The sequence below is a fragment of the Periophthalmus magnuspinnatus genome, chromosome 12, assembly GCF_009829125.3.
Source record: "Periophthalmus magnuspinnatus isolate fPerMag1 chromosome 12, fPerMag1.2.pri, whole genome shotgun sequence".
Taxonomy (NCBI): domain Eukaryota; kingdom Metazoa; phylum Chordata; class Actinopteri; order Gobiiformes; family Gobiidae; genus Periophthalmus; species Periophthalmus magnuspinnatus.
In genome coordinates this window covers 331,051-346,972 of record NC_047137.1, presented here as the reverse complement: position 1 = coordinate 346,972, position 15,922 = coordinate 331,051, and the positions used below count along the sequence as shown (strand labels likewise).

The window sequence follows — 15,922 nt, the reverse complement described above, 5'->3', positions numbered from 1 at the left end:
GAATGTAGATTGACCGGTAAATTCTTCACCACAACGAACCGATACAACAACCGCATCACTGCAGACACTGTACTGATCCGCCTGTCAATCTCACGCTCCATCCTTCCCTCACTCGTGAACAAGACCCCGAGACTTGAACTCCTCCATTTGAGGCAGAGACTCACCACCCACCCAGAGAGGGCAAACCACCTTTTTCCGGTCGAGAACCATGGCCTCGGATTTGGAGGAGCTGATTCTCACCCCAGCCGCTTCACACTCGGCTGCAAACCGCCCTAGTGCCAGCTGCAGGTCCTGGCACTAGGAAGAAGCCATCAGGACAACATAATCTGCAAACAGCAAAGATGAAGTCCTGTGGTTCCCAAACCAGACCCCCTCCGGCCCCTGGCTGTGCCTAGAAATTCTGTCCATAAATACAATGAACCGAACCGGTGACAAAGGGCAGCCCTGGTGGAGTCCAACATGCACCGGGAACAGGTCTGACTTACTGCCGGCAATGCGAATACATTCCTGCTCCAGTCATACAGGGACTGGACAGCCCTTAGCAAAGAGCCCCGGACCCCATACTCCCAGAGCACCCCCCAAAGGACACCACGAGGGACACGGTCGAATGCCTTCTCCAGATCCACAAAACACATGTGGACTAGTTGGGCAAACTCTCATGAACCCTCAAGGACCCGATGGAGAGTATAGAGCTGGTCCAGTGTTCCGCGACCAGGACGAAAACCACACTGCTCCTCCTGAATCTGAGGTTTGACTATCGGTCGGATTCTCCTCTCCAGTACCCTGGAATAGACCTTACCGGGAAGGCTCCCTCCAGTCCCCCTTCTTATGCAGAGGGACCACCACCCCGGTCTGCCATTCCACAGGTACTGTCCCCGACCGCCACGCGATGTTGCAGAGACGTGTCAGCCAAGACAGCCCAACAACATCCAGAGACTTGAGGTACTCAGGACGGATCTCGTCCACCCCCTGAGCCTTGCCACCAAGGAGCTTGCCAACCATCTCGGTGACTTCAGCCAGGGTGGTGGACGAGTCCGCCTCCGGGTCCCCAGTTTCTGCTTCCTCCTCGGAAGACGTGACAGTGGGATTGAGGAGATCCTCAAAGTATTCCTTCTACCGCCCGACAACATCCCCAGTTGAGGTCAGCAGTTCTCCACCCACACTGTAAACAGTGTTGGTGAAGCACTGCTTCCCCCTCCCGAGGCGTCGGACGGTTTGCCAGAATTTCTTTGAGGCCGTCCGATAGTCCTCCTCCATAGCCTCCCCGAACTCCTCCCAACCCCAAGTTTTTGCCTCTGTGACTGCCCGAGCCGCGACACACTTGGCCCGCCGGTACTCATCAGCTGCCTCAGGAGTCCCACAAGCCAACAAGGCTCGATAGGACTCCTTCTTCAGCTTGACGGCATCCCTTACTTCTGGTGTCCACCACCGGGTTCGGGGATTGCTGCCACCACAAGCACCGCAGACCTTACGACCACAACTACGAGCAGCTGCATCGACAATAGAGGTGGAGAACATGGCCCACTCAGAGTCCATGTCCCCAGCCTCCCCCGGGATCAGGGAGAAGCTCTCCCGGAGGTGTGAGTTGAAGACCCCTCTGACAGAGGGTTCCGCCACACGTACCCAGCAGACCCTCACGATGCGCTTGGGCCTGCCAGGTCTGTCCGGCTTCCTCCTCCGCCAGCGGATCCAACTAACCACCAGGTGGTGATCAGTTGACAGCTCAGCCCCTCTCTTCACCCGAGTGTCCAAGACACGCGGCCGGAGATCAGATGACACGACAACAAAGTCGATCATCGACCTTCGACCTAGAGTGTCCTGGTACCACGTGCACCGATGGACACCCTTGTGCTCGAACATGGTGATTGTTATGGACAAACTGTGACTAGCACAGAAGTCCAATAACAAAACACCACTCGGGTTCATTCGGGGAGGCCATTCCTCCCAATCACGCCCCTCCAAGTGTCACTGTCATTACCCACATGGGCATTGAAGTCCCCCAGGAGAACAACGGCATCCCCGGTCGGTGCACTGTCTAGTACCCCTACCAGGGACTCCAAGAAGGCCGGGTACTCTGCACTGCTGTTTGGCCCGTAGGCCGACACAACAGTGAGAGACCTTGCCCCCGACCCGAAGGCGCAGGGACGCGACCCTCTCGTTCACCGGGGTGAAGTCCAACATGTGGCGACTGAGCTGTGGGGCAATGAGCAAGCCCACACCAGCTCGCTGCCGCTCCCCGCGGCAGCGCAACCCCTCTCAAGGAGTTGGGTTCCAGAGCCCAAGCTGTGCGTGGAGGTGAGGCCGACTATATCTAGCCGGTAACGCTCAACCTCCCGCACAAGCTCAGGCTCCTTCCCCCCCAGCGAGGTGACATTCCATGTCCCCAGAGCTAGTCTCCATGTCCGGAGATCCGGTCGTCGAGGTCCCCGCCTTCGACTGCCGCCCGGATCTCTTTGCACCCACCCCTCATGGCTCCTCCAGCAGGTGGTGGGTCCATGGGAGGACGGTCCCACATTGTTCCTTCAGGCTGGGCCCGACCGGGCCCCGTGGGGAAAAGCCCGGCCACCAGGCACTTGCCGCCGAGCACCAACCCCAGGCCTGGCTCCAGGGTGGGGCCCCGGTAACGCCACTCCGGGCGACATAACTGGCCTTGCTGTCTCTCTCCTCATGTAGGGCTTCTGAACTGCTCTTAGTCAGACCCGTCTCCCAGGACCTGTTTGCCATAGGTGACCCTACCAGGGGCATTTAAGCCCCTGACAACATAGATCCCAGGATCATTCGGGTGCTCAAACCCCTCCACCACGTTAAGGTGGCGGTTCGGGGAGGGGTTGGATAATTTCAACCCAGGAATTGCCAATTTCTACTAAACTACAGGTAAAAGGTAGCTGGTAGAAAAGATCATTTGACTAGTTCACTACCCAAAAAAATACACTGGTCAACACTAAATTTATTGTCTAAGATTTTTTAGCTGATTTAGGATAATTTTGATGTGCTGAATCCAAAAATCACATTGGTTTTGCTCAATCAGGTCAACGTTCTGAACTAAGCTACATATTTGTTTTTGGACGATGTTTACATGTATGAGTATTTTCACGTCATATGATTAAAAAAAATTCTGTTATATTTCTCGCTATAAACAAATTCTGAAGATTTTGCATGTGCCAACTTATGACTAATTGTTTTTTTTTTATATTATAAGTGAATGAAATGGTTTCGACTAGAAGATCTTGCAAAAATAAGCCTGACATATTCTGCTACATTTGCGGTGAATACACCAATGTTCCTAACAGGAATCAAGTCACAAGTTTCATAAAGCATGCTTACCATGCTTATTTTGGTATTAAACTTGGTGACCAAGATGAAGCTTGGGCGCCACACATGGTATGCAAGTCATGCACCGAGTATCTGCGTCAGTGGACTAAAGGCAAGAAGAGTTGTCTGAAGTTTGGAATTCCCATGGTTTGGAGGGAGCCGACATCAATAGCTACTTCTGGGCTATTGATGTGACTGGGATCAACAGAAAGAACCGAAGCAGCCTCAAGTATCCTGACCGTGAATCAGCACGTCGTCCTGTAGCTCACTGTGATGAAATTCCAGTACCTGTCTTTGTAGAAGTTCCTGACATCAGTGACAAAGATTCCTCCAGTGTGGTTTTAATGATGATGCTCCACATCCTTTTTCCCAAAAGGAGCTAAATGTTCAGGTTTCCTGAGAATCTGGGATCACTGAGTGATGAGCAGGTGGAGAGATTCCATCAGGACATAAAAGAGATGGAGACCAGGTATCAGGGACACTGGGATGCAGTCATGATGGCCGATTACTGTTGGACTCTGAAGAGAGACATCCCTGCTGCTGAGCATTCAAGGGGTTCATAAAAACAGAAGTTCATGTGCACAATGATAACGTAACGTTCCAATTTACATGTACTTACCTTTATCAATTAACATAACATAACATTTAATTAATACATTCTGTTAGAAAACTATTTTTTATTTCCTAAAACATTTTTCGGATGAGAAATATTAAAGAAAATCAACTGATGATGTGACAAAATTGTAATCAATTTAGTCAGAAGATCGGATTTTTCAAAGTCAAATTAGCATAAAAGCCTGACCTGACTGAGAAAAATGGATATCATTTTTGGATTCAGCAGTGCTAAATGGTCCTAATTCAGTTGAAAAAACAAAGACCACTTTCAAAAATGTTTTTTTTTTTTGTAACCCAGTGATATATATCAGTGCTGACCAGTTGACTTCAAATATCATTTTTGGAGCTCTAGTTAAGTAAATGCTTTTTAAACCCTACAGTTGATAGTATTTTATGTTAATTGTCAATTTTCAATTTTATTTATTTTTTATTTCATATTTTAAAACAACTTAAGCTGACCAAAATGCATCACACAAAAGTCAACAAAAAACAAATATACAGATAACACGATGCATCGCAAAAGAACAATAAAACAAGATATCCTGTCTAGATATGAAATGCCAGGGAGTAGATATGGGTTTTGTCTGTGATATTTGGAAAAGTTGACAAAAACCTTGTACAAAATTGAAAAAAAACTTACAGACAAATTAAACAGTTGTCTGGTGGTTGTATTTTGCATGTTTTATCCTATTACACATATACTGTGCAATTGGGAGCCATTAATTTGTTTAATAAATTAAAAGATTTAATAGTATAGTTATAGTAAATAGAACACCCATATTCTAAATGTTGGTACCGTGGAACATCTGATCTAATGCTTTCTCAATGGGAGAGTTAACATTAGCGTAGAAGTGCTTAAAGTACTTTATTTGAATTAGAAATTAGACATAATTCTACTATATGCTAGCATTATCTGCAGCTATCCATAGGAGGGACTTACAGCTTTGTTATGATGATGTATACTGTAAAAGGGCAGACAGGAATCAGCTCCTGTTGGGCTCGAATACTAAGTCAGTGGACTCGTTTCTTTTACTTGTTTTAAGTTGTTTTAGATGAATATTGTGATTTAAAATGCACAAATTATAACATAACGATCCATCAGTGTCATAGATTATAAATATATAGCAGACACAAGCACAATAGGTCTTCTTTAAATGTAATGTTAATTGCACCAAATAGTGATTCACAGTAGTTTGACAATGGTATTTTAGTTCTGTTTCATTAAGTACTACATAGTAAACTTTAGAAAAGAGCTACAAGTTAGATATTGACTCTTAATACTTGTTGGCAAATGAAACAAACATATAAACATCAATAATTTCCACTGTCTAAAAACTAAAATAATTATGTTTATATTTTGCTGCCAGCCTATGTGTGCAATTATTCTCACCACATCACTCCAGGAAGGGTCTATACCCCAATCTATGAAAATCCCATTATTTTCCATTGTATTTCTGTTCAATTTGATGCATTTTTCATACAAAAGTGTAGAATGTAAATGAGGTCTATGTCACAGATAACCCACTTTTCTCTATGAACGTTATTGTGTCCAAACAGCAGCTCACAAACACAGGGAGGGTTGTTTCCACTGTCACTGTATTCATCATGCAGGCTGCTTACTGTTTCCTCTGTCTGTAGCTTTAGCGTGTTAGCAAGTATATAACAAGACGCTTCTTTAAAATCTGCTGCAAGGGAAAATTGCAGAGGTGGGTAGTATTCAGTCACTTTTTAAGAATTAAGAATTGTACTTTTTGGAGTACTTTTCTTGCAGCATACTTTTCCCTCCTACTTGAGTAATTTTTTTTTTTTTTGAAGTAACAGTACTCTTATTAGAATAAAAAAATGGTTACTCTTACTCCTTGATACTCTTCCCACTGTCAGTAAGTCTACAAGCAAAAGCTTTATGTTGACAATATGAAATGATTTGAACATTTGTGTTTCTTGCACTGCTCCTTCGGATATATTGTATTTTTCTCATGCTTGTGTCTACCCTTTGAAAATACAAGATTTTGTGCATTATTTTATGTTTGTCCTTGTCAAATTACATTCACTTCAAGTTATAAATCAGATGTTAGATCCCAGCAGTTACTCTTTAAGTTACTCTTACTTGTAGTTTTCCAAATACTTTATTTTATTTTTTCTGAAACACTACTTTGTACTTTTATTTGAGTAATATTGTTTTGAATTAACATTGCTCTTGTCTGAGTAAAATTTTTGGCTTATCAACCCACCCCTGGTTATGAGTATGGTTGTGAGTATTCAGTAATACTAATAATAAGCATGCTGGCACTGAGGCTGAAATAATCTAATATATAAATAGCTTTTTTAGAAGTTTTAAGATTGATTTTTTAATTGTTTCAAAATTATGATCCCGCTCAAAGCCCATTTTAAACATGTCTAGGAGTATTAACATTTGAAAGAAGACTAAAAACTACAGAGTTAACGGCTTTTAGACAGAATATGATGGGATATTTTGTTGTTTTCAGTCTATTGAAAGCTTATATTAGTATGTAATGTGTCTTGTTGGATATGAATGTCTGTCATGATCCGCACCTTTCCGTTCCACGTTTTACCTCCTGTTCTGCTCCTTCCCTCCCTCGCCTGCCGGAGCTGGGCTGAGCTCCTGGCTCCTCCTGCGTGCACCTGCAGCTCATCAGCGCAATTACCTCCACCTGCTGCGGAGCATAAGAGGAGCTGGGGCCAGACACTCGGCGCGAGACCGTCTGCGTGTCCTCACCCTGTCTGCGTTTGTCATCCCTTCTTGCCTGTCGGTTCCTGTGTTCCTGTGTTCCTGTCGTGCCTGCGTTCCTCACCCTGTCCTTCCTATTGTTGTCTGCGGGATCCTGCGCGTATCTTCGCCTCCTGTCCTGTCTTGGTCTCCGGCTTGTTTCCCGTCGCCCGCACCTGGCTTCCCGCTCACCATCAGATCTACCCTCAGTTTTGTATCTGGTCACATTTGTACAATAAACACCGTAAATATTCCCCGAGTCTGCGCTCTTTGGTCCGCTACACCCACCGTTACGACAGAACGGTCACGCCACTATGGACCAAGCGGACTCGGGGCCAGATCAGACGCACTGCCCGGCATTCCCCCACCACGGACTATTCATCGGACCATACAACCAGCCCACCCTGCTTACCTGTCTGTCCTCTGTTCACGGGCCTCTTCCCCGCTTGCTGTCCTGTCCCAACCGGTCCACTCCCAACCTGTCCTCTCCTCACCTGGACCGTTGTAGCTCCGCTGGACACCGTTTCCCGTCCAGGGACCTCCTCGTGTCATCTGCCCCTCGCCTGGACCGTTGTAGCTCTGCTGGACACCGTTTTCCATCCAGGGACCTCCTTGTGTCATCTGCCCCTCACCTGGACCGTTGTAGCTCCGCTAGACACCGTTTCCCGTCCAGGGACCTCCTCGTGTCATCTGCCCCTCTTCTGGACCGTCGCAGCTCCTCTGGACACTGTTCTCCGTCCAGGGACCTCCTCGTGTCATCTGCCCCTCGTCAGGACTGTTGCAGCTCCGCTGGACACTGTTCTCCTTCCAGGGACCTCCTCGTGTCATCTGCCCCTCGTCAGGACTGTTGCAGCTCCGCTGGACACTGTTCTCCGTCCAGGGACCTCCTCGAGTCCTCTGCCTCCTCGGTGGGACCTTCGCAGCTCCGCTGGACACAGCTTTCCGTCCAGGGACCTCGTTGTGTTGACCGCCCATTGCCTGGACCATTGTTGCCCCATGGGACAGTCTACCGGCCAGTGACATTTTTCCCGCTGTCTGGCTCCCCTCCGCCCACCCGTATCAATTTAGAGGGGGGGGGGGGGGGGGGTACTGTCATGATCCACACCTTCCGCTCCACGTTTTACCTCCTGTTCTGCTCCTTCCCTCCCTCACCTGCCGGAGCTGGGCTGAGCTCCTGGCTCCTCCTGCGCGCACCTGCAGCTCATCAGCGCAATTACCTCCACCTGCTGCGGAGCATAAGAGGAGCTGGGGCCAGACACTCGGTGCGAGACCGTCTGCGTGTCCTCACCCTGTCTGCGTTTGTCATCCCTTCTTGCCTGTCAGTTCCTGTGTTCCTGTCGTGCCTGCATTCCTCACCCTGTCCTTCCTGTTGTTGTCTGCGGGATCCTGCGTGTGTCTTCGCCTCCTGTCCTGTCTTGGTCACCGGCTTGTTTCCCGTCGCCCGCACCTGGCTTCCCGCTCACCATCAGATCTACCCTCAGTTTTGTATCTGGTCACATTTGTACAATAAACACCGTAAATATTCCTCGAGTCTGCACTCTTTCGTCCGCTACACCCACCGTTACGACAACGTCTTGGGCTGCCAAATTTCTCTGAATCTCTGCAAAACTATGCATTTTGTGTGTTTTACAGGTGTAATAGAATAGAATCACGTGTCTTCAAAACTATTACATTTTCTGAAAATACTTTCCCCTTTAGCTCTGCGGTGCTAACAGCCAAAAGCTAACACAGGACACTTAAGGTGATGGACACTGCACACTTTGTTTACTCCACCACAGCTCAGTCATCCTCCAACCACTTACACATCGCAAACACATTTTACCGTTTACAGCTTCATCAAGCCTTTTAAAATTTTCAAATAATTCCTGAAACAAAACATTTGACTCAGACTTCCTCTTTTTGTGGTGACTAATCGTGAGTGTAAAAATGATTTGCACTTTGGGTATTTCCTTGAAAGAGTTACTTAAGGTCATTGTCCATATAATTAACAGGGTGATTTAATTAGTCACAGATGGTAGTAAACATAGGGATTGAAAAAGAGAAGCTGTTTTGAAGCAGAATTATTGCATTAAAAAGCACATGACAGGTTAGACCATTTCTCTAACATATAGTCAAAGCTACGGTATGTAACTTTTTAGTCAAACAGATTAAAATATTTTCTTTACTTCCTGTTTGTTTTCATAGAAATTTTGTTCCTTTGCCTATAATCTACCACAGTATGGCAAAAAAAAACCTTACCAATATCCATGGAGAATGTTCCAAAGTATGGTTTTAACTTTCTATTTCCATGGAGTCATGCAGGTGACTTTCCACCACCAGAAGGATACATACTGTGGCTTCAGCACAAATTTCTGTAATTTTTCCCCCCAAAACCTTTCTTCACAAATTGCCACATAACTGGAGTAAAACTATAAAAAATAATTGCCACCAAAGGACTATTTGGCTGTGGACTGTCTGTATGATGCCTGTGTTTTGTTTGTCTTTTCTGAACACTTTTGTTTACAGTGTTTGTTATATCTGTTTTTGATGTTTTTTCTATACTATATTGTAATTTTCACTTTATAATATTTTACTCTTGTTTTTAGGGAGACAGGTTTGCCATCTGTCCAGGGACAACAGATGAAAAATAGCCTTTTGGCTAATTCTGGTGCATTTGCAGCAATGCTATTAATGTACACTGTCCCTGTCAAATAAACCAATAAATAAATAAATAAAATTTCAAAAGAAGAGGGTCATATTCACTTTCAGATGTGTATTAAAGTGCATAACCTTGGTATCGTTTGTCTGTCTGCAGCCTCACAGCGCGATATGCAAGTCCCCCGGGCCACAGTGGAATAGGCTCACCACAGAAGAAAAACACAAGGTAGGCCTACATTCAAAGATACTGTATGTTTTTCATCTATTTTCAGAGTCTATTAACTCTACTGGAGATTTAGATTTCTTGAAGATGGATGTTGTGTAGTTTTTGTTGATGAAAAATAGAAGATTGGCAGTTTCATCCCAGTTCTGACCTGTGGATATGAACATTGTGTCCATATTTGAGTGACTGGTAGTGGTCAGAGCATCTGCCCCAAGGCAGCTATGGCTACACAAACAAACTATATTTATTTTTTGTGTATTTAAACTGACACAGAAGACGTTGAAATTTGTGCCAGTTCTTGTTTCATGTGGATAGACCCAGTAATTACAGAGATATTAACCATAAACCAGGTCAATGCATCTGCAATGTGACAGTTACACAGCAAACTCTACCTGAGAATTCTCACCTGTCTCCAGCTCAATTTAAATCTAAAGGCGCTGTACCTGATTTCGTCTTAAAAACATGAGAAAATCTTCAATTAATTTTAAATGGTTTGCAGTGGTCCAAAGTTATTATTATTTACCTTATGCATTCCGAACATCCTAATTATTCACTGCAAAGTGCTTTGCACAACTATCAGAGACTTGGCAAAGCTAATAACAAATAGCATGCTAGCGCACACTTCCTGATTATCTGACAATAAAACATTTTGTAATTAGATGCAGATAGTACACTTATTTTGACCTCAAGTGCTACATGTTTTGGTCAAATGCAAATTATCTGATCAACTTGTATGACAATTCTGCCTATATATAGACTGATTGGTTCACTAGCTTGGATGTTTAAAATAGTTCCTGTAGACATGGGGGACTCTATACCACCACAGATAGCCTAGCTCTGCCTGCCTCAGTTGTCTGAGGCCCCTCACATGTGTCTAGTTCAGGGACGGTGAGAACTTTGAGCTATGGCAGAAATGCTGTAACAAGCGACATGTGCTACAGGAAATGTACAAAGTGGGTCTATTGTTCATAACATAGCAGACGTACAGTGGCTTGCAAAAGTATTCTGCAAAACATATTGACGTGTTAGAATGGTCCAGTCAACGTCTGGACCTATTGGATTTAGGTCCGGACATTGACTGGGCCATTCTAACACATGAATATGTTTTGCTGAAAACTTTTGCAAGCCACTGTATGTCTGCTATGGGCACTATGGGCCTCCTGGCTACATCTCAATGAGTGCTCTTCTTGTTCGTTTTGTAAGTTTTGTTGGACAGCCATGTCTGGGTAGGTTTGCAGTTGTGCCATACTCTTTCCATTTCTGGATGATAGATTGAACAGTGCTCCTTGAGATGTTCAACACTTAAGAAAATTTTTAGATCCAAGCCCCGCTTTAAACTTCACCACAACTTTTTCTCTGATGTGTTTGGTGTGCTCCTTTGACTTCATTTTGTGGTTTGCTCCCCAACACTGTCTTAACAAACTTCTGTGGCCTTCACAGCACAGCTGCATTCATACTGAGACAAGACACAGGTGGACTCGTTTTAGTCATTAGGTCAACATTCAGTCTTTCCAAAATCATCAGGCAACTTCTAAAAGCAATTGGTAGCATTCAAGAAAAAGGAGGTTGAATACTTTTGCACGCTGCATTTTAAGTTTTTTATATATATATGTTTTTTTTAAATATCAATTTTTAAGTTTTTTATATATATAATTATGCATTTTTAAGTTTTTATATATATATATATATATATATATATATATATATATATATATATATATATATATATATATATATAATGTATAAATAAAAAAATGAAAATCTTGTAAAATATTTCCTTCCATTTTTTGTGTTGCTCAGAAAGAAAATGTATTTAAATTTGTGGTTGTGACGTGACAATATGTGAAAAAGTTCCAGCGGGATGAGTACTTTTGCAAGCCACAGTATAGAGAGCGGTTTGGAGATTGTAAACAGCATGGACCCTCTGTTGTCACTCCATGTGTTAATGCCTAGCCATAGGTCTTAAAGTGATGAAAAATTGGCACTGTTTCCATACTGATTCCACAAACATGATATCTTTGTCCCCATATGAAGTAGACGTGTTCAAATCAAATAGCTTTCACTGATTTAGTCTTTAATTACAACTCATTGGGCCTAATGACTACGTTTTTTATGTTATAATTTGGCTCTCAAGATGAGTATCCAATCAGAAAGCAGAATGAATCTCTCATTTGGGTTGCCAATTTTAATGCTGAAATTAAACTAAACTCCTCCACCTGCAGCCAATCATGAATCAGTGCTAGTGCAGCCTCTGAAGCTCAGTGAGTGATTTCTAGAGGTTCTGAGGTTTCACGTGCGGCATAGCCTGTCCATATACTGAGAATGTCCTCTATCTGCAGGTTAAGGCTCTGCCAACCCAGGTTCAGTAGTGATTTAAAACTGTAAGAAACTGTATTCCTTTAACAATTCAACTAAATATGATATTATACTTTCAGTGGTGAAAATTGCTCAAAGTTGGTGCCCACGAACAGAAAGTTGAAATCCAAGAATAACACTTTTTGTGGAATATTTATTGCAATAGGTAACATTAACAAGTTCATTTTGAACGAACCTGTCAGATATGATTATCTATATAAGTTAAGCTGGTTTACATTCAATTGAGGGACTAATTGTCTTGTTTAAATAAGAGCAGTTAATGCCATTGACTGAAACCCTGTCTAGTATAGCTTTACAGATTTGTTTTTAAAAATGTCAAATCTAATTGAAAATCATTATTCATCAAAACAAGCAAAGTAAATACCATGATTATGTTTTGTCACATTGCCCAACCATACACATACAGTGTTCTATGCTAGTTACTCACGTAGCCCTATACACTATTAGCACCATTGCAGACATTATTCAGAACCATTGGGAGGTGTCTAATGCTTGGAGTGTTTCACATTAATGTTTCTATAAAGGAACAAACCAAGCCTGTGTCTGTCTGCACACAGCTTCCCTCTGTCTGCTGTTATTATCTGATCATATACTCATAAAGAGGCAGTGCAGGATATTTATAGTGCCGGGAGAGTCCATGCTGTCCTATATATTATTAGATCTGAGAAAGAGCAACAACACAGAAGTTGTTATTTGAGATGCTTTATTATGGTTTGAATATGGAACGGTTCAAGGAAGATTTAAGTGTATGTTTTTGTTGCTCAATTTTGGAGCATAATTATATATTTGATTGATTGAAAAGATGGCGGCAAGGTGTGCCGGCTTGGCAGGTGCTGCTGCCCCTTTTTTCCAAAAAACACCCAAGAAGCCGCCTGATTACATTGCTTTGAGTGGACACGAGAAAATAGAGTCTTTCTCTCCATCTAAAATCAATGTCCTATCTCGTGTTCTGAATGTGTTTCTATACGTACTGGCCATCCTCGCCATGCAAATGTATGGTAGCCGGCTGACTTTGCGGAAACGCTCCGCTCCTCCTCCTTTGGAGGAAGAAACTACGGTGTTACACGTCGTGCCGGTGGTAACGTGGAGCCAGCAAGTTTTGTTTACCCTGCCCTCTTTTGCATCATTCTTCTGCTGTGTGGAGACATACATCTAAACCCTGGACCTGTGGATTCACCTGTGATTCTACAGAAACAACCCCAGGTAGACTCCGCTTTGCCGACGCCATCACGTGACGCTCTCCTCTCAGGAACACGAGGTAACATACAGAGAAACAGTTTGATAAAAACACAGACAAACATGACCTCTCTGCGGCTACAACCCACAAACGTGCTACAGACTAATGTGCTACTGAAACAACAACAGACTAAACTATTCCAAACTGTTAATCACGCCCGCGTCCTGTGGAATCCTATCAATAAACCGAAGGGGATCTTCGGAGGACATATAAATATACGGAGCGTAATATCAAAGACTGAACAGATTGAGCATCTTCTAACGGACTCAAACTTGGACTGTCTTTGTCTCTCAGAAACGTGGATTTGCCCAACAACTCCGTTATCTGTGTTCACTGTTCCTGGATATAAAACATACAGACGTGACAGGGGGAAGGGGAGGGGGGGAGGGGTTTTGATTTATGTGAAGAACAATATCCAAAGTAAAGAAACTGATCTAAAAAAAACAAAGCATTAGAATATGTAGGAGTTACAATTACACTATCTCCTGAAATGTCCTTTGTTGTAATTGCAATTTACCACCCCCCAAATGCCACAAATACATTTTATTCAGAGTTATTTAAAATGCTTAAAATGTTTGAAGGGAAAGAAGTACTACTTATGGGCGATTTCAATGTCAAATGGCTAAATAAAGCGCAAAAGAAAAAAACTCAAAGAAACTATGAAATCATTCCAAATGAGTCCAATGATAAATAAACCTACAAGATTATCAAAAATCACTCAAACACTTATAGACCTAATCTTTACCAATAAACCAGAAAGGATAATCAAAACATATAACTGTCATGATGTCAGTTTCCCTGTCCTCCCGTGCTCTCTCCCCCTCCCCTACCTGTGTGTCTGGAGCTGGGTGGAGTGCCTGACTCCTCCCGTGCACACCTGGGGTGCATCAGCCTAATCACCACCACCTGCTGCTGAGTACAAGAAGGCTTGGCAGTCTACACTCGGTGCCAGACCGTCCGCGTGTAAAACGTGAATGTTTCTTGCTAAGCTTTGTTATATGGTACTTTCCGGCAAATGCTCATTTGGATTTATGCACCCTCCAGATTCCTGCCTCTACTCGCCCAGCTCCTGCCGCCACGTTCCAGTCCCGGTATCGCTTCCAGCTCGTCTTGTCTCCTGCTCGTCTCGTCTCCTGCTCGTCTCGTCTCCTGCTCGTCTCGTCTCCTGCTCGTCTCGTCTCCTGTCCGGTCCTGGTCTCTGGTTTGTCACCCGCTCCCCGCTCTGGTCTTCGTCTGATCCGCCTGCCCTGGTACCGCACCTGCTTCTATCCCCGTCCTGGTCCTGTCCTGCCCGCCTCTACCTGCACCGCACCCGCCTGACCCGTCTCCCGCTCCCCGGTTCCTGTACCTGCTCTTGTGACCTGTTTAAAGACTGCATTTTCACCGCTGTAAATAAACACTGTTAAGACTGCTCTGGTCTGCATCCTTTGGTCCTATCCGCACCGTTACGACAGAACGGTCTGGCCACTATGGACCAAGCAGGCTCAGATCCGGACCAGACGCGCCGCCTCACGCACTCTCACCCCGAGGCGGTGCTGGGTCAGCATGAACAATCCATTCGGACTCTATTGGAGCTAAATCAGACATTGTCCCAGCAGGTGGCACAGCTTAACCACCAGGTGGCCGCGCTCCTCGTCACCCCGCCTGCTGCAGCCGGAGCGCCGCCACGCCTCCCGGAGCCGAGAGGCACGGATCCGGAGCCGTATGCTGGACAACCTCACCTCTGTCGCGGATTCCTGTTCCAGTGCGAGTTCATGTTCCAGCAATGCCCTTCTCGTTTCAGCTCGGGGGCCACCAAGATCCGATATATATGTGGATTACTCCGGGGCAGAGCTCTCCAGTGGGCAGAGGCGCGCCTAATGAAGACGTCTGTGGATAGCCTGGATTTTAATGAATTTGTGTCCACGTTTAAGCTGGTGTTTGACCACCCGCACTACCAGGACAATGCTGCCTCCCGGTTATTGACTCTCAGCCAGGGCTCCAGGACGGTAGCGGATTATTCCATTGAATTCTGGACACATGCGGCGGAGCTGGACTGGACGGACAGCGCGCTGCGGGCTGTGTTTGTGCGGGGCCTGAACGAGACTTTGAAAGATGAATTGGTTTCCCGGGACGAACCCCCCGACCTGCGGACCCTCATCTCCCTCACTCACCGTATAGACAACCGCCTACGGGCTCGTCGCCGAGAGAGACGCCGGTCACCGGTCCCGCCGGAGCCACGCGCTGCCCCGCCCCCGCCGGATGAGCCCATGCAACTCGACAGGACCCTTGTGTCGGCCGAGGAGCGTCAACGGAGGCGTCGTCTGGCCGGGGCTTGCCTCTACTGCGGTGAGCGCGGACATTATGTGGTCACTTGCCCAGTTCGGCCAAAAGGGGGGGCCCACCAGTAGCACTGGGAGTACTGGTGGGCGAGCAACACATCCTGGACTCTTCTAATAGACTGCGGCTCAGCGCCACCCTGTGCGTTCGCACAGAGACCTTATGCGTTTCCGCCCTTATCGACTCCGGGGCTGAGAGGGACTTTATTGATGCCCAAGTCGCGGAGCAGCTCGGGGTCTACCTGGAGCCCCTCGAACGCCCCTTAAATGCCCAGGGGCTCAATGGACGTTTTCTGGGGCACATCACTCACATCACAGAACCTGTCACCGTGATTCTGTCCGGCAACCACCAAGAGAACCGTCAGTTTCATGTCCTGTCCTCCTCCGCTTCTCCTCTGGTCCTTGGTTACCCCTGGCTACGCGCCCACAACCCTGTTTTCGATTGGGCCAGGGGCGGAGTTTCGGGCTGGAGTCCC

The 15,922-nt window shown here is 45.5% G+C and overlaps 1 protein-coding gene across 5 annotated transcripts in view; it reads left to right on the top strand.

Moving 5' to 3' along the window:
• The window catches only part of nav3 (neuron navigator 3), a 460,146-nt gene that overhangs the window by 193,554 nt on the left and 250,670 nt on the right, over positions 1-15,922 (top strand). For all 5 annotated transcript variants that reach the window (XM_055225660.1, XM_055225659.1, XM_055225658.1 and 2 more), the window contains exon 6: positions 9,450-9,518. In XM_055225660.1, the coding sequence (XP_055081635.1) occupies positions 9,450-9,518 (69 nt within the window). The remainder of the gene's footprint in view (positions 1-9,449; positions 9,519-15,922) is intronic.